This window comes from Oncorhynchus mykiss, chromosome 11 (genome assembly GCF_057628025.1).
Source record: "Oncorhynchus mykiss isolate SJ-2025 chromosome 11, ASM5762802v1, whole genome shotgun sequence".
Classification (NCBI taxonomy): domain Eukaryota; kingdom Metazoa; phylum Chordata; class Actinopteri; order Salmoniformes; family Salmonidae; genus Oncorhynchus; species Oncorhynchus mykiss.
Genome location: NC_143032.1, coordinates 59,798,464 through 59,817,464, shown reverse-complemented (window position 1 = coordinate 59,817,464; position 19,001 = coordinate 59,798,464). Strand labels below are relative to the sequence as shown.

Below are 19,001 nucleotides of genomic sequence, written 5' to 3'. Positions count from 1 at the left end.
CCAGTGAGCTCAGGAGAGACACAGCTGTAGGCTATTTTGTGCAAGGGATAAGAGTTCATCAGATAGACCTCGATCAGACCATGACATTTTTCCCTTTCACGCTGAGTGGTTATTGAAAGGGAGAGAGCTGGAAAGATTTTTCAAATGCATTGAGGAACTATTGTCATTCTCAATGAATGTAAAAATAGACTTTGTTTGCTTTCTGTTTGAGGTGAAAACATTACTTTGAGATGGTCCACAGCTCATTAGTGATGGTGCATAAAGCCAATCAGAAATACTATCAGATCCCCCAAATGGGCACATATATGTCTACATTTGCGCGCAGGCCAGGCAGTCTATAGGCCTACTTCTATGCATAATCAGGTGCGTGTCCTTACTCAACATTGACAGTAGTGCTCCAAAGAAAAGACGATGACTAAATTGACAACACTCGGAAATGGAGTGATTTAAAACCGAAAGTTGTTTCTCACAAGTGTAGCATAGGTTGTGGGTTCTGCAAACCAACGTGTCCACTCTGACAATGAGAACGGTAAATGACTGGAATAATAATACACTGCTCCAAAAAATAAAGGGAACACTAAAATAACACATCCTAGATCTGAATGAATGAAATATTCTTATTAAATACTTTTTTCTTTACATAGTTTAATGTGCTGACAACAAAATCACACAAATTATCAATGGAAATCAAATTTATCAACCCATGGAGGTCTGGATTTGGAGTCACACTCAAAATTAAAGTGGAAAACCACACTACAGGCTGATCCAACTTTGATGTAATGTCCTTAAAACAAGTCAAAATGAGGCTCAGTAGTGTGTGTGTGGCCTCCACATGCCTGTATGACCTCCCTACAACGCCTGGGCATGCTCCTGATGAGGATGGTCTCCTGAGGGATCTCCTCCCAGACCTGGACTAAAGCATCCGCCAACTCCTGGACAGTCTGTGGTCCAACGTGGCGTTGGTGGATGGAGCGAGACATGATGTCCCAGATGTGCTCAATTGGATTCAGGTCTGGGGAACGGGCGGGCCAGTCCATAGCATCAATGCCTTCCTCTTGCAGGAACTGCTGACGCACTCCAGCCACATGAGGTCTAGCATTGTCTTGCATTAGGAGGAACCCAGGGCCAACCACACCAGCATATGGTCTCACAAGGGGTCTGAGGATCTCATCTCGGTACCTAGTGGCAGTCAGGCTACCTCTGGCGAGCACATGGAGGGCTGTGCGGCCCCCCCAAAGAAATGCCACCCCACACCATGACTGACCCACCGCCAAACTGGTCATGCTGGAGGATGTTGCAGGCAGAAGAACGTTCTCCACGGCGTCTCCAGACTCTCACATCTGTCAATGTGCTCAGTGTGAACCTGCTTTCATCTGTGAAGAGCACAGGGCGCCAGTGGCGAATTTGACAATCTTGGTGTTCTCTGGCAAATGCCAAACGTCCTGCACGGTGTTGGGCTGTAAGCACAACCCCCACCTGTGGACGTCGGGCCCTCATACCACCCTCATGGAGTCTGTTTCTGACCGTTTGAGCAGACACATGCACATTTGTGGCCTGCTGGAGGTCATTTTGCAGGGCTCCTGCAGTGCTCCTCCTGCTCCTCCTTGCACAAAGGCGGAGGTTAGTGGTCCTGCTGCTGGGTTGTTGCCCTCCTACGGCCTCCTCCACGTCTCCTGATGTACTGGCCTGTCTCCTGGTAGCGCCTCCATGCTCTGGACACTACGCTGACAGACACAGCAAACTTTCTTGCCACAGCTCGCATTGATGTGCCATCCTGGATGAGCTGCACTACCTGAGCCACTTGTTTGGGTTGTAGACTCCGTCTCATGCTACCACTAGAGTGAAAGCGCCGCCAGCATTCAAAAGTGACCAAAACATTAGCCAGGAAGCATAGGAACTGAGAAGTGGTCTGTGGTCATCACCTGCAGAACCACTCCTTTATTGGGGGTGTCTTGCTAATGGCCTATAATTTCCACCTGTTGTCTATTTCATTTTCACAACAGCATGTGACATTTATTGTCAATCAGTGTTGCTTCCTAAGTGGACAGTTTGATTTCACAGAAGTGTGATTGACTTGGAGTTACATTCTGTTGTTTGAGTGTTCCCTTTATTTTTTGAGCAGTGTATATTGAATGCATTAACAGAAATTACTAAACCAACATTGTACATTTTGAAATGATAGGAATTAACGGTAAATGTGGCTACTGCTGGTGATGTATGTAATGGGGATTTTATAGACACTAACAATCAAGGCAAACAATTCACACAATGAAGTTATGAAACAATGAATGTGCCCAAAGAGAGAGAGAGCGCGTTCTGGAGAGAGATGTGCATTTTAGCCACACTCCCCTTCTTCTTGGACTGTGCCATCCACACGGCCTCCGCAAGGGATTAGTTCACTGAGATGGGCGGGAATCAGACAGGTGTCTCGTGTGCCATAAAAAAATAGCATTTGCTACTCCTTGACAAAAAAAAGCCAATCGACCAGTCAACTATTTGGGTTCAGCCCTACATGAGTTGCATGATTTGATCGTTCTTTTCCTGTTTTGGATTCATATCTAACAATTTAATCTCTCTTTGATTATCTTCTCATGCTTCGCCTGGGGCCAGTTGTAACGGTAAGTAGCTTCAAATGACCCTCCCTCTGTTAGTTTCTATCTCACTGGTTGTTTGTGCGTGTGGGTGGGTGGATAGTTCGTCTGTGTGAATGTGCGTCAGTGTTTGTGAATATAACTTACTGCTTCAATTATGAGAAATGTAGCAGTTAAGCCAATGCATGTACATATTTATTGGGCAAGAGGTCCCTCTTGTGGACATTGCTAGTAATGTAAATCTACTAGGTACTTTAGAGGGTTTTATTGCCTTGAGCTTTAATGATTTCCCACCACCTTCCTCCAGAATGAGTATATGAAAGATGACTTCATCATTAAGATTGAGACATGGCACAAACCTGACCTTGGCACATTAGAAAACGTGAGTACCTTTGTCATTCAAAATGAGTTTGATTAATGACCATTTGCATTTACAGTGAGATTCTTATAAAGAGAAGTCTATGAATTGTGTCAGCTAATATCGAGTTTGAAGTGTACATTTTTAAATTGTAGCTTGCATGCTTATGCCTGGCTTTGATTGGCAGGTGCACAAGCTGGACACGCCCATATGGAAGAGCGTGGAGGTGATGCCCATTGACATTGCAGATGGAGAACAAGTGGCCCCTGCTGTGAGTATTCCCCACAGATACTGCTGTCATGCCACAGTCCCACACTCAATAAAGCCCTGGATAGTACTGTTTGGCAACATCATGTGGAGAGACTTGGCATTGCAAAGTAAGCCGAATATGCTCAGATCTGACACTAAAACGGAAAATACACACATTCCTGGTAATCTTTTCCTGAGTTGATGTTTTGTATTCACCTGCCGGTAGGGCTGGGTGGTATGGCCAAAATATCCTATCACGACACACAACATTTTTGGGACAGTTGTTGTTTGTTTGTTTATTTGTTTATTTATTTATTAATAAAGTTCTAAATATGCTTTCAGTGGCGCCTGACCCTAGGGTGGCAACACATACATCCTAAGTTATTTCAATGGGGTTTTCTCCATTCTGTTTGCTTTATATAGTAGGGCTTGATGATATGGGCAAAAAAATCTAGGACTATTGCGAATTAGATCAAAGCACTTAGGTGTACTGTTGGAATCATGAAAATATAGTAATTATTCTAATTATGTAGTTGGAATATAGGGGGCAGCACTTTAAATACAATGTTTGACAACAAATTAAAAAGCCAGGGACAAATTATTGTCACAGGGTAGGAACCAAAGTGTTGGTCAAGTGTTTCCCAGTGGACCCTAATTAGATGTTACATTTAATGAGTTTTCGTTATCAATTCAATTCAAAGGGCTTTATTGGCATGTTTACGTTGACAAAGCAAGTGAAATAGATAATAAATAAAGGTAAAGTAATCAATCAAAAATTAACAGTAAACATTACACTCAAGTTTCAAAGGCCACTTCAAATGTCATTATGTCTATATAGTATTGTAAAGATGTGCAAATAGTTCAAGTACAAAAAGGAAAATAAATAAACACATGGATTATATGTACAATGGTGTTTGTTCTTCACGGGTTGCCCTTTTCTTGTGACAACAGGTCACAAATCTTGGTATTTCACCCAATAGAATTGGGTTTGTTTTGAAATTCTTTGTGGGTCTGTGTTATCTGAGGAAATATGTGTCTATAATAGTCATACATTTGGCAGAAGGTTAAGAAGTGCAGCTCAGTTTCCACCTTTTTGTGGGCAGTGTGCACATAGCCTGTCTTCTCTTGAGAGCCAGCTTTGTTAGCTAGCTCCGTTTGCTCCGACTGAGTACATATAGGATCAAAGATCCGAGTCAGTAAAAAGAGTCGAACTTCCCATCACTAAAAGCAACAACTTGCTCTCTGAGTGACAGGGGGCAGGGCTTGGTGTCGGAGGCGCATGGGGAAGCAGCATGCAGGAGGAGAGGGATGACTCAAGTAGTAAACAGAGTAAACTATAAAAATGTACATGACACGCGTGGGAGTGGCGTATCACATTTAACAAACCAAACATTGAAATACCGCTGTAGAAGGTAAAGTGAAAACCCAAACCGGTCCGTGCATCAAATATACCTGTATATAGTAAAATACGGTATACCGCCCAGCACTACCTACCAGGGAGGAAACTATGGTGCAGAGTTTCTTCTCTGCAGGTTCTGAAACCCCTCAATTCACTATGACGTTGGAAGCTTTGCAATTATAATTCATATGGTTAGGTTTCTTCCTTTCAAATCCAAAGGGTTCCTTGTACCAATGGTGGGTAGTTCATTGCTATTATTTAGCATGGCATTGCCTCATTTCACGGAGTCTGTTGGTAAGTGAAGTGTGTGAGGTTATTTGCCTGAGTAGCAGTAGTGTGTTTGTGGTAGGTGTCTAACGAGGCGGATGTGTTTGCCTTGCTGGAGGAGTGTTGTGTCTGAGGGCCCTATCAGCTCTGTGCCTCAGGCATGACTGCAAGACCTGGGCCCCCAAGGGACCACAGATGAGTTTGTTAGTGTAATTAAGGCTCACAGTGCTCCATACGCTGGTCAATGACACACACACACACACACACACACACACACACCCCTTCAGTGAGCAGCAGCTCCTCTTCCTCGGCCCAGGCACATCGATTCACAGACTCATTAAAGCAGCACAGTATATTGTTATAGTGAAGGAGCTTTCTGCATTAAAACGGCCTAATGAATAAGTGTGTTTGTGTTTCTCCCGTTTTTTTTCTCGTTTGGCTCCCTCCTGTCGGCTGATAGCCCTGAAAAGCAGCTTTTAGCTGCGGGCGCATCATGATTTATTTAAAATTGCTGGGCCCTTGAGCTGTTGGTAATTTATTTGAAAGGCGTTTTGTTTATTTGTTTTGTAATTTTTTTCCACACCAGTTGACTTTGCACTTCTCTCTCTGAGCTCTTTATAGTGAAGAATGCAACCAGAAGAGAGTAAGACCATTAGATGTGTGTGTGTTGCATGGTATACCGAAACTAGAAGATGAAAAACGGTTCGATACTAGAATTTGTTACTTTCAATACTTCTATCAAATGTGTCTCATGGATCAAGTCTGCATCAGCGCTGCCGATGTCCCCCACGGAGCGCACCGTGCCTGCTCCACGAACTCAATGCTAGCCTGCACTGGAAGTCTGGGCTGCATCATGTTACGCTCTCCACTTATACTGCGCAGAAGTAAATACACTTGAATAATGCAACACGGCATGTTGAAACCGTTCATTACTGTTCGCAAAACAATGTCTATACAGGCTAGAACACTTTACAATGCAATAAGATACTGGTAGCTTCCAGTTTTTTAGGCTATCATTCCTTGCTAGCTTACAGCTGAAACTAACCTCAATTCACTACCCTAGTACTTTCTTGGTGATAAAGCAAAAATATTCTGATTTCAAAGCTGATTGCCACCAAAAACATATTCACTCCCTCACGTCTCTCCCTCAGCCGAAGACTTATTGCCTCTGCTAACTTGGGGCTCCGACAGTCAGCACCACTCATAGCTCGTACATATAGTTATCACTGGTTAAAAAGAGTCACACTTTTATAAAATGAGCTACTACTATGTGGATGTTGTTGATCAGTAAAATAAAATGAAGTCCCTCATGGAATGGAAACTTATTGGTTGTCATCTGTAGCTCTATGAAATCAGCCAAAACAAGCTCAATAACTCAATGCATGCACACACTCCTATTGAAATATGCATTCACCTCTACTGTGAAAGGACTAGGGTACATCTAGATTTATCCAGTTTATCAATAGAGATTTACCATTCAAATAAATGATTACCATTATGTAGCTTAGATTGGTAAAAACAGTCAAATTGGTTCATTTAAAGCAAAACTCCACCCAAAAATGTCATGATATGTAACTTTCACAATACAGAAATCTGGCCACTATAATGCGTTTTGCATCATACGGGCCAGATTTTGTGTTTTGAAAGTTGGATATCTTAAACTTGATTAATGATGTGCAAAACATTGAGACTTATGTCAACAATGTACTAATGAAACAAATACCAAAATCTGTTTTTTTGGGTAGAGTTTTCATTTAAATGCATACATGGCTGTCTCTGAAAAAGTCTGACATAAAACAGTTGAAAATAATATTGAACTCAAACGATTGAACCGAGCGGTAGCTGAGTTTCTGTCTGCATCAAGTGCCATTCTGCAGCTTTAGCTAATATGTCTCGTTTTTGTTCCGTGGGATTGTTTTGAGTATTGTGATGTTATTGAGTATTGTGGTACTAAACCTGGTATCGAAGTCAAAATTCTGGCATCGTAACAACACGTGTGTGTGTGTGTGTGTGTGTGTTCTGCTTGTGCGTTATGCTACTGGAGTGTGAATCTACTCTCCTTCTGCACTAGTGAGTTAGTTAGAACCGTATGTTTGGCTGTGGTAGTGAAGAGGTTTAGTAGTGCCACTGTGCCCCCAGCATCATTATACAGTGTGTCACAAGACGTGAGTAGGATCGCCCTGTGCCTAGGAGCAGTCTCTCCTCAGCCTGGCCCTGATTTGAAGGAGGAGTCAGACAAGGGCCACTAGGTCATCTGCTGTCGGCAGGCAGCTGCCCTACATGCAATCATGCGTACACACTCGCAAATACGGGTATCAGCCAGCGTCCTCCTGCCATCTGTAATCTCAGCACAGCCATTTGCTGGTGGCATCAACAACTTCCAACCTGACAGCCTCCCCATCCCTTACCCCAGACCCTACTCAGCTCAGCCCAGACAGGGTGCAGGTCATGAACTGGGCAGGGCACAGGGCTGGACTTTGGTGTTGCATCCTGGGGCCAGGACAAAGGGGCAGACCTGGCCTGGGAGACTACCATGGCAGTGCCTCCCCTTGCCCCTTTGCCCAGAGGGCTGTCAACATTAGTGCCGGGCCAGCGCTCACAGACACATGGGCTAGAGGGGGATTCAAGGGCCCTCTATCACTAATGTTGAATGCAGATGTGTTGGAATTGTTTGTTGTTCTGATTTATTAGTCTTAACTGTTATCCTTCTCTTCCAGGACTACAAGGCAGAGGAGGATCCTGCTCTGTTCAAGTCAGCTAAGACTGGTAGAGGGCCCCTGGGACCTAATTGGAAGGTACACCTCTCACTGAAGCACTCTGGGTTAGAGGGGAAAGAGCTTGTTGGCAATGTAACCACGGGTTGGATCCTAAATTAATTTCCAGTCGTTTTGTTCTGAACAGAAACATAATTGTGTTCCGTTCCACTGTTCTAACCAGCAAAATAAAGTTCAGAACGTTATTTACCATATCCCATGCTTTTAAAATAATCTGTCTCACTATCATTCCCGGTTATGATTCTGTTTATCAACAGAATTCTTCTTCCAAAAAATAATCAGGTTTTTGGGTTCTGTTCCCTGAACCGGTTCCAAGCCTTAAATATAACACTTTAAGTAATGTTACCAAAATGAATATGGATTTTTGGGGGGGGTGGTATACTCGTGGCACAATCACACAGTATATACTCATGGCCAGTTTATTAGGTGCCCACATCTAATACCGGGTCGGACCCCTTTGGCTGTTCAGAACAGCCTTAATTATTGGGAGCACGGATTCTACAAGGTGTGGCGTTCAAATGTTGATATATTGGTATCAAGGGATCTAATGTGTTCCAGGAAAACATTCCTTACACCATTACACCACTGCTACCACTGTACCGTTGACACTAGGCAGGATGGTGCCATGGACTCATGTTGCTTATGCCAAATTCTGACTCTGCCATCAGCATAACTGAACAGGAACCGGGATTCGTCAGACCAGGCAATGTTTTTCTACTCCTCAGTTGTCCCGTGTTGGTGATCGCGTGCCCACTGGCTCCAATTCTTCTAGTTGTTAGCTGAAAGAAGTGGAGCCTGGTGTGGTCGTCTGCTGCAATAGCCCATCCGTGACGAGGACCGACGAGTTGTGCGTTTCGAGATGCTGTTCTGCGTACCACTGTTGTACTGCGCCGTTATTTTCCTGTTTGTGGGCCCGCCTGTTAGCTTGAACGATTCTTGCCTTTCTCCGAACACCTATTTCATCAACCAGCTGTTTTCACCCACAGGACTGCTGCTGACTGGATGTTTTTTTCTTTGTCACACCATTCTCTAAACACTAGACACTTATGCGTGAAAAGCCCAGGAGCCCTGCTGTATCTAAGCTACTGGAACAGGCACCGACGATCATACCATGCTCAAATCCACTAAGGTCACTTGTTTTGCCCATTCTAGCGTTCAATCAAACAGTAACTGAAAGCCTCGATGCCTGTCTGCCTCCTTTATATATAGCATCCCACTCAACGTGACTCACTGTCTGTAGGAGCAAATCATTTTCACAAACGGGGTAATAAATTGACCACGGAGTGTATGGCTAGTATTGGACAAGCGTGTGTGTGTGTGTGAGTGAGACAGAAGGAGTCCCTCAGACAGGGTGGAGGAGAGGGAGGGCTGAGTGGCAGAGCTGTAGGCTGCAGTTTGATGAAGACAAATCACCGCTCTCCCTGCTCTAATTGGACCTAATAGAAATCACAAGGGATCAGGTCAGATTAGGCCCTCCTGTCTTAGCCCACGTCCTCATACTCTCTTTTCAGCCAGCCAGGAGAGGGTGTGTATGTACGTGGCTGTCTTCTCCGGGTTTTGTGTGTGGTATCTTAGTTTGAGCTAGGAACAGTTCAGTAAAATGAGTCTGGGAGGTATTTGTTTGTAAAAAAGTGAGAGGTAATGAAAACGGCTCATCCAGAGACACTAGTGGTCTCGTCCCTAACCCCTCATCTACAGCCGTACAAACAGGTCCAGGATCACACTGTTTAATGGCAGACATGTTGGAATCTCCACCCAGCAAAAGAGCCCTCAAGAGTTTCACCGTGTGAAAGTTTCCCTGTACTGTGACAACTTGCACAGATTAAAGACTGCTGAACAGCTTTATGAAGTCTGAATAAATAATATAAACGTTTTATTTGGGGTTTTTAATTAGATCATTTTCCCCCAGCCTTGGACATGGAAACACTTATTTTGGGGAAAGAAATTAGAGAGAAAAAAATCGTAGCTAAAGTAACATAAGAGAAAACAATTGGTGCCAGCTTCTCAGAGCAGTAAGTCTATCACTGCATGCACACGTATCGTCACACTTTGTATTTCTGAAATCTCCTGCTCCTTTGAGCAGGGCGACGAAAGACGGTGTGAAGAAATGTCACCGTAAGTGTTTTGATGTGGGATCCGTTTTATCCGAAGTTCTCTTTTAGCGGTGACAACTTTAGCTAAATCCTACGTGTATGTAGAATGTTTTTCATTCCCCCCTCCCTCTCCTTCCTTCCACTCTTTCTTTCTCTCTCTCCCTCTCCTCTCCCTTCCGTGATGGGAGCATCAAACAGTGACGGGATGTGGGTCTGAGGCATTTCTCCCTGTGTGCAGCACTAGAATGAAGTGATTAATTAAACAGGTGTTCTGGGATGGTGTGTTCTGGGGGCAAGCAGGTCCTGGGTGTTAATATTGGAACCGGCTTTGTGCCGAGACGCTCTTATCGCTGCGTGATGCGATAATGGCGTCCCAGCCACAAAAGGTCTGCCTGTACGGGAACAGTGTCACTGTCAGGGTGGAGCGAAAGAAATGGTCCTTTCATCTGGAGTTTATCCACTTTGCTCTCTCGCCCTCCTCATCGCTCTCTCCTCTTCCTCTCAGGGAGACAGAGCGCAAGCTACAGATGGATTTAAAACTGTTTTGTAGATGAGAGGACTTTTATCCGTCTACTGCATATTCTCATATCGATAATTATTTTAGCAAGCTTCGTTTCCAAAACATTATGTATTAATGACATTTTAGTGGTTGGAATACAGCTGTGATTGGTCTAAATCGATATTTTATTTTCTCAAATCACATTCTACTTTCTTCTCATTGAGAGTTCCATTATTGGAAAGTTTGCATAAACTTTGCCTATTTGCATATTCACAGTTTTGTAATATCATGTGTCAACGTAAATGATTTAGTGATGGGTGATTGAGTGTGTCTTCCTGCTGTGCAGTGTTTGCTCAGTGTCTGTTCTCCTGTTGTGTTGCTACTAACAGAAGGAGCTGCTTAGTAAGGCTGACTGCCCGAGGATGTGTGCTTACAAACTGGTCACGGTCAAGTTCAAGTGGTGGGGCCTGCAGAACAAGGTGGAGAGCTTTATTCACAAGGTAAGGATGTTGTTTTCTTCATCCCATCCTTTTCTTCTGTCACTATCTGACACATTCTTCCCTTTTCCTTGTAATCTTGCTTTCTTTCCCTCTAAATGCCTCTTACATGTCCTTTTCTCCTCCAGCAAGAGAAGCGTATCTTCACTAACTTCCATCGCCAGCTGTTCTGTTGGATTGACAAGTGGGTGGAGCTGACTATGGAAGACATCAGGCGGATGGAGGCGGAGACACAAAAGGAGCTGGAGGAGGTATGTAGAGGAACATATGTGTATATATGACTACCAACAGGAGGAGGGTTCAATATTTACCAGGGCTTACAACGCTCAAAACCTCCCAAACCTTTAGAGCGAGTGTGCCGTTTTAGGCATTGTCATGGTGGCAGATCCCAGCATACTGTGCAGTGTGGGTGTGGTGTTTGCCTTCAATAAATGCACTGGTTTTCCCGAAATCCTGGTTGGAAGATTCACGGAATAAGGAGGGAATAAGCAGGAAATCCGGAATCCTTCAACCAGGATTTCTGGAAAACCAGGGAATTTAGCAACCTTGGTCTTGACCATGGTTGGGTAGCAGGCTGTCTTGATCTGTCTGTGGTGTCATCCCTCTGAGAGAGACAGAGTAGTGATGTTTGGAAGCTTCTTAGAATAGTCATCAGATATCTCCCAGTTGGACCTCTGGGAGTGATGCTGGTTGGCCTCTTCTTCATTAGTGTTTTTTTTGTGGTGCTGAAACCCACAACATTCACTCTTAATTCTTATCTCTCCCTAGATGCTTTTTCCCCAGTCAAATTCTGAATATTATTCTTACCCTGTTTATCTATTTCAATATGTCAAATCAATGATCCCCTCGCTTACACTGCTGTAAATAAATCAGCTGTTCATGTTTTTATGACAAACTAAAAGCATGTATGATGTTTATGACGTAATTTTTCCCCATCTTACAGCGCATTCGGAAAGTATTCAGACCCCTTCCCTCTTTCCACATTTTGTTATGTTACAGCCTTATTCTAAAAGGGATTGCATTTGTTTTTCCTCAATCTACACACAATACCCCATAATAACAAAACAGGTATTTAGACATTTTTGCAAATATATTAAAAAGAAAAAACAACTTATTCGCATAAGTGTTCAGACCCTTTGCTATGAGACTCGAAATTGAGCTCAGGTGCATCCTGTTTCCATTGATCATCCTTGATGTTTCTACAACTTGATTGGAGTCCTCCTGTGGTAAATTCAATGATTTGGAAAGGCACACACCTGTCTATAGAAGGAAAACCAAGCCATGAGGTCGAAGGAATTGTCCGTAGTGCTCCGAGACAAGATTGTGTCGAGACACAGATCTGGGGAAGGGTACAAAAAAATGTCTGCATCATTGAAGGTCCCCAAGAACACAGTGGCCTCCATCATTCGTAAATGGAAGAAATTTGAAACCACCAAGACTCTTCCTAGACCTGGCTGCCCGGCCAAACTGGACAATCGGGGGAGAAGAGCAGGGAGGTGACCAAGAACCTGATGATCACTCTGACAGAGCTTCAGAGTTCCTCTGTGGAGATGGGAGGACCTTCCAGAAGGACAACCATCTCTGCAGCACTTCACCAATCAGCTTTTATGGTAGTGGCCAGACGGAAGCCACTCCTGACAGCCCACTTAGTTGGTCAAAAGCCACCTAAAGGACTCTCAGACCATGAGAAACAAGATTCTCTGGTCTGATGAAACCAAGATTGAACTCTTTAGCATGATTGCCAAGCGTCACGTCTGGAGGAAACCTGACACCATCCCTACGGTGAAGCATGGTGTCAGCAGCATGGTGTCAGCAGCATGCTGTGGGGATGTTTTTCAACTGCATGGACTGGGGAACTAGTCAGGATTGAGGGAAAGATGCCAGAGCAAAGTACAGAGAGATCCTTGATGAAAACCTGCTCCAGAGTGCTCAGGACCTCCGACTGGGGCGAAGGTTCACCTTCCAACAGTACAGCGAACCTAAGCACACAGCCAAGACAACATAGGAGCTTGCAGTGTCATACTCAAGGCTGTAATCGCTGTCAAATGTGCTTCAACAAAGTACTGTAAAGGATCTGATTTACTTATGTAAATGTGACATTTTAGTTTTGTGTTTTTAATACAATGGCTAAAATTTCTGAACCTGTTTTTGTTTTGTTATTATGTGTGTAGATTGAGGGGTAAAGACGTTTTATTTTAGAATAAGGCTGTAACGTAACAAAATGTGGAAAAAGTCAAGGGGTGTGAATACTTTCTGAATGCATTGTATGTCACATTTATGAATTAATTTACTGCTTATCATAATATTGCAAAAGTTACATGGCGGTTTTTGCTCTTTCTTGATTCATTTAATGACCATATTTTCTTTAAATATCCAGTGCAGTCAAAAATGTGATTTTCCTCTGTTTTCCTCTGTTTTTTGTTTATATATTTATATTTCCATACTGAGACCAATAAGAAATAGTTCCCGAACATCTGCCAATAACTGCTAGTTTTCCCATTTCAACTCAGACCACTCTGCAGCCCTAGCAAAATTCTAGCTTGAGAAATTGCTCTTTGCCAAGATTTTTTTTGTTGACACTTTCAATTGAAAATCACAGTAAGGTACATAATTGTTACACAGAAATAATTTGATATTGGCATAAAAATGGCTGCATTGGACCTTTTTTAATTAATGTTGATTACAAACATGTCTTCTTGTGTACCTGCCCCCTACTGATAGCCCTTTTTTACCATGTGTTAATGTTTGATTTGACCATGTGTACAATCACTGCTGACCCAAAGATATGGTTCTGGAATTCAACATTCCTGTCATTTGCTGCCCCCTTCTCCTGCCCGTCTGTCTGTCATTTCCCTGTTAACCCCCCTCCAAGAGTTCCCACACATTGTTTATTCTGGAAAAACCTGGGAAATGTGTTATTTTCAAACACATTTTCTGCCTCAACTGTGATGAGAAATAATGATGATTTAAATATAGCCTACCACTCCCTTTTGGAACAGGCATGGTGTTGGTCCATTTTGAGTGTTTATTAGATAATATAAATATTACCAATTTAAACTATACTTTCATCCATTAAGTCGTTAAAAAGTCGTAGACATTAGAAATGTAACTTGTGTGGGAACCTGCTCCTCCCTTCCCTTCGCCCATTCTCAAACTCTGCTCTGAAAGGCCTCCCTGATTCTATAATTTACAATCTAGATGCGAAGAAAGGGCTCTGTGCGAGGCACGAAGGCTTCAGACGAGTAGCTGCTAGGTCTGAGGGAGACTGTAAGTGCAACTGGTGGAGGAGTTGAACTGATAGCAGCCATGTTAGTTCCTCCTCCCACTGGGTTATCTTTGTGTTGCTGCATGGCTACACTGCTTTCACTCCTTATACAGTGGTGTTAGAGCATAACAAGGTTTTATGGGCCACGGTTTGTGTGAGTGTGTATGTATGCGTGTTCTCACGTGAACTTCCATAACTGACTGTATTAGTTAATCCATAACACCAGATCTCAGAGAAATATGTAGCATTTGCCAGATCGTTAAGTATATTGCTGACATGGCGAAAAGCTCTCTGCCTTGAACAGTGTGTAAGTGCCTACTCAATCTCCCCATGTGAGGGCAGACATCTGTGCAGCCTGTTCTCAAAACGAAGGCGAGAGAGCAGGTTTTAAAAAGGCTTTGGCAGCTAGTCAAAGCCATACTAAAAGTCAGCACTGGTTTCTGGCCTTGTATCTGTAGTCCAAAAAACGCCATAGAGAATATGGAGAACGAACACACAAAAAACAGCTTATTCTGGCACACTCATTTGTCTGTGTATTACATTCTCAGTAAGGCCTTACTACTGGCTCCTTCTTGGCCCCACTTGAAATATCAATGTGAGCGCTTTTGGCCGTACATGGAGAAAAAATTGAGGAATCTGGGCCGGACGGGCCAAAGTTGGCCAGGCTCGAGCATTCCTGACCTGGCACCAATGCTGAACATTTGGAGCTCTGTTTCTTCCTCTACATCTCGCCCAATCCTGCATGTGTTTCCCATTTTCTCCTGGAGTAAGTAAACGGGCGGGTGCCATCAAAGAGGCCCTCGGCATGGAGAAGTGCTTAGCCTGGGCCACAGAACTGAGGGGTCGCCAGGGTCACACTGTGCCAGTACTGTAAGGCTCCAGAGGACAGCACCCATATGTAGGAGTGGAATACCATTATAACGACTAGTATAGAGTTTCTACTCTTTACCAGTTCCACAACAAAACACTCCCAACTCCTGTTGATGGTCCAGCTCAATTGCTGAGAAAGCTTTTTAGGTTATATACAGACTTTTGAACATGTGCTTCAGGTGAACGAGGCTCAAGCAAAGGTTGTGTAGTAATGGTGTATCAGGATCTTAGACCAAAAGTGTTGTGGTTGGACTAGACTGTGAGTGTGAAACACCATGGTTTGGAGATGATGCACTAACAGGCCTGTCTGTCTGCTTGTGGGCTAACGGGTTGGCTGGTAGCGGGAGGGGGGAGGTGCTGGGGATGGAGGGTGGGGGAGAAAAACCCTTCATGGCTCCCTTTGCCTCATTAACATACAAATGGAATTCTGCAATTGAAAAGGAGTCTGTGCTGTGATTGAGAAAGAGGGAGGGAGGGAAGAAAAGATGGAGAAGTGGTAGGTAGAATCCTCATGCACATTTCATCAGATGTCTAGTCCTCTGTTTAGGGCCAGTGTGTGGTTAGACTGTTCCATTAAGGTATTCTGCTATCAGATTCAGCCACTAATTGACTTTCTTAAGCCTTAGGGTGTGAGGACCTAAAACAATGACTTGATCTACCTACAAGACAAACAAGGGCTTGATTACAAACCATTTTAGAAACGTTCTCCTGGAGAAAAAAAACAGTTTGCAGTTTGCAAAGGGAAACGTGTACATTTTTCAGAGATATTCTTAATGCAGACTAAGGAACTTAATGTTTGTCAGTGAACAGAATGATGGGCGTTCTGGCCACATCATCCCAGTTTCTCACAGCTACAAACACCCTTTCTCCTTGCAGAATTCCACTTGTTGACGCATGCTCTCACAGAACCTGCCTCCACTTGTTTGGGCTCTGTAAAGATGTAATAAATGTCTGTTTATTTCTTCCCACTCCCATTTCCTCCGCCTCAGCTTCGCAAACACGGTAATGTACGGGGAACCAGTGCTGCCGATGCTGAATGAGACTGAGGAGGGTTTTGAACAACGACAGCGATGAAGAGTGTAGGTGGTGATGATGAAGAATGCGAAGCGGGCTCCCTGCGTTCCACTTTTACCTTACTGATTCAGGATGTGGAGGATGAGGGCTCTGCTCCACTTGATCAATAGACCAGCACCCTGACCTGCCGGCACCCAATCATAGACATTCTATCCACAGAATAATTAATTTGTTGAAAGTGACACGATCCTAGCTGATAAGGCTCCAGTTCATTTTGATCTCCTAGGCTAATAACGATATCAAGCGACAATGTCCTCTGTAAAGCCAGCTACCACCTCCATGTTGTTGAAAGACTAGTCCCTATATCTTCTCTTTATAGATGCTTAGAGGCCTGCTTGGTTGTTGATATAGAGATTAATATTTTTTTAAGCATTTAATTGGCCTGATTGCATTATGGCAGGTGTTGGTCTAAGTAGTTTGCTATTCTAGTCAAAGAGGATCGTTCCTCTGTGGCCTTTTGCCTTTGCCAGTTTTAGTTTTCCTTTTGTATTTGTGAATATTTTCTCCAGATCATTCCTTTCAAGACAATGTCCTTTCTCTCCTCAGTCCTCTTCTAGCTGTTCATAACTTTGTGGTTTTCCGTTAGCTGGCGAGAGAGAGCCTGTCAGTTTTTATTTTTTTTTCTCCATTTACATGTCCCTTCCTGCCATGGCATTCATTAAGAGATTACTGACACCCTTGGCGCCTGTGCCTATCCTAATCTCTCCCCCTCTCTCTGCACTGCTTCTTATTAATGCCGACAATCTTGTCCACACAGGTATTTCACTCTCACTCCAATGCAAATGAACACAAACACACACCCGTACAAACACGCACATTTAAACACAAGCACGCACGCACACACACACTCACACACACACTCACAGGTGTGAATGCCTTTGCGGTGACTGATCTGGCCCAAGCTCACGCTGGGCAGATCCGTGCAGGCTCCTTCAACTGAAGGGAAGTGTCTGTTTGGGTGCACTCACTGTTTTTCCCACACTCCCCATACTCACTCCGCTCCTCCCTAGCGGATGCCCCCAGAGAGAAACCGCACTGAAAAACAGTCATAGTTGGTGCTACACACCTCCAGTCTCTGTCACGCCCTGCTCACACCGCCCTGATCACACCGCCCTGCTCCCCACCACACCACCACAACAGTAGCCTGCCTGCCTGCCTGCCTTATTCCTGTGGTTCTCTGGGATGGAATTCTACTGCTTGTCGTATCCTGCTGAGCATGGGCAGCAGGTAAACAGACACCCAGCACCACCCTAACCCACACCAGACCACCAGCCCGCCTAGGCCACCACCCTGGCCCATACCAGGCCTCTCCTGACTGGGCCTGTTTACAGAGCGAGCAGCTATTCACTCTACTCAACCCTACTCACTCAGCACCACGCTGTGCCTTACTACACCACCATGCCTTTCCTTCTGGCACCAGTTGGTCATTTAGGCTTTACTACTAGGACACTGATCAGCAGGGTATTCATCCATTGTAGCGGAGGGGGTTAGATTAGGCTTGATCGGTTTGCAATGACTTTATGACCTCTATTTTAACTGAACCTCACTATGTTCTCAAGGTCCTTTTATATATGGCACTAATGTACTGTATGTTTGTTCTGTTGGGCTGTGGTGGGGTGATTATTCCCTTCAGTGATACTGTACTGATGTAGACATGACTCCCCAGCAGCAAGCCAGTCAGACAGTGCCATGCTAAAGCCTGAATGCTGCTCTGTGTGGTTAAGCACGTAAGTGCCTTCATGTTAGTGTGTGCATGTCGGCGTGCTTGTGGGACAATAAACAATCATGTGTATCTTAGCTTGTCATTCAACCTCAGCCGTTCAGCCTCTTTTTATAAACAGACGTGCTTGCTGCCAAGTCCGATGGAATATTTTTTTTATGAAGAGCTCAGTATTGATAGTATATTTTTATATTGTGTAAGCCTCACAGGGGGATTGTGAGAACCTTCTCAGTTATGGGTTTAGTGCTCACCCAAAGAGTATGAATGGATCTGGGTGATGTCATTTGTTTACATGCGTTGTTCCACCCTAGCTCAACCCCACACTTCCGAGGGGCAGTACTAACTCACCAGCGGATAGACAAGTAAGATGGCTGAACTCTCCTGCACCCCGTAACTGAGAGGATATATCATGAGTACCCATGTCGGTGTCAGTCACTGACAGGACATGAAAAGGCCATAATGGGACTTACAAAGTCCAGATTTCCCATCAGTTACTATTTGCATTCAAAGAAAGTCTGTAAGAGAGGAGTGTTGAATATGATTCATGCCTTAAGGTCTGTCTACAGCCTCTTGCTTGTATTGAGTAGTGCGCTTATGGTAACTTATGATGCAACCCAGCTTGTGTATCAGAGGACAATGGTTTACGACCTGTACTGTAGAGACAATGATGTGGGGAAAGGACAGAGTGGAGATGGTCTTTGCAAGAAAAACTGTACAGTATGATCATGATTTATTAAATATACTGTTACATTTCTAGAATAATTTTAAAACGTGCTTTTAAATGTTTCTGATCTGTTGAAATTCAGGGGACATGGTAGTGAATGTATGACATTTTCTTTAGCCTTTTCTGTCTGTCGATTTTTGTGCCACAGAAAGTCTACACAATGTATCGAAATGCCTAATAAATTTCAACACAAAATGCTGCAAAATGACTGCTTTTGCGTGGTTTATTCTGCAATGGTCTGCTTTTGGCTAGTTTGTTTTAATCTCTTTTGTTATTCTACGTCTTGGGGAGCGTTTGTGTGACTGAAGCTTAATAAATGGCATTCATTTTGAGAGTACTGGGTCTAGGAACCAAACGTAAGGAAACTGACCGAAACGGGGAGGAACTACCTGAACAATTTTGCTACGATGTGGAGAAGTGAGTACAGCCCTGGTGTGGTCACATAGATAATAGATGGGTAACTGCCTGACTAACAAGGTAGCGTCAGTTGATTTGCACCTTCGTGTTCTGCCACACTGTATGGTCGCTGTGGATTTTCAGGTAAGAGATTATCTATGAGCTATAGGCATCTAGCAGTGTTTGTCAATGTTTTACTTATATTTGTGCCTCTTTCATACTGTC

The 19,001-nt window shown here is 43.9% G+C and overlaps 1 protein-coding gene across 2 annotated transcripts; it reads left to right on the top strand.

Annotated features, from left to right (window-relative positions):
- Positions 1 to 697: 697 nt before the first annotated feature.
- Positions 698 to 18,585, top strand: LOC110536047 (phosphatidylinositol transfer protein beta isoform). Of its 2 annotated transcripts, XM_021621561.3 has the most exons (8): positions 1,206 to 2,618; positions 2,899 to 2,973; positions 3,137 to 3,220; positions 7,582 to 7,659; positions 10,620 to 10,730; positions 10,856 to 10,978; positions 13,926 to 13,994; positions 15,852 to 18,585. In XM_021621561.3, the coding sequence occupies exons 1-7, from the start codon at positions 2,592 to 2,594 to the stop codon at positions 13,971 to 13,973; spliced, it is 546 nt and encodes a 181-aa protein (XP_021477236.2). In that variant the 5' UTR covers positions 1,206 to 2,591; the 3' UTR covers positions 13,974 to 13,994; positions 15,852 to 18,585. The 2 variants fall into 2 exon arrangements, with proteins under 2 accessions (XP_021477235.2, XP_021477236.2); XM_021621560.3 differs by lacking the exon at positions 13,926 to 13,994 and having other exon boundaries at positions 698 to 2,618.
- The last annotated feature ends 416 nt before the right edge of the window (positions 18,586 to 19,001 follow it).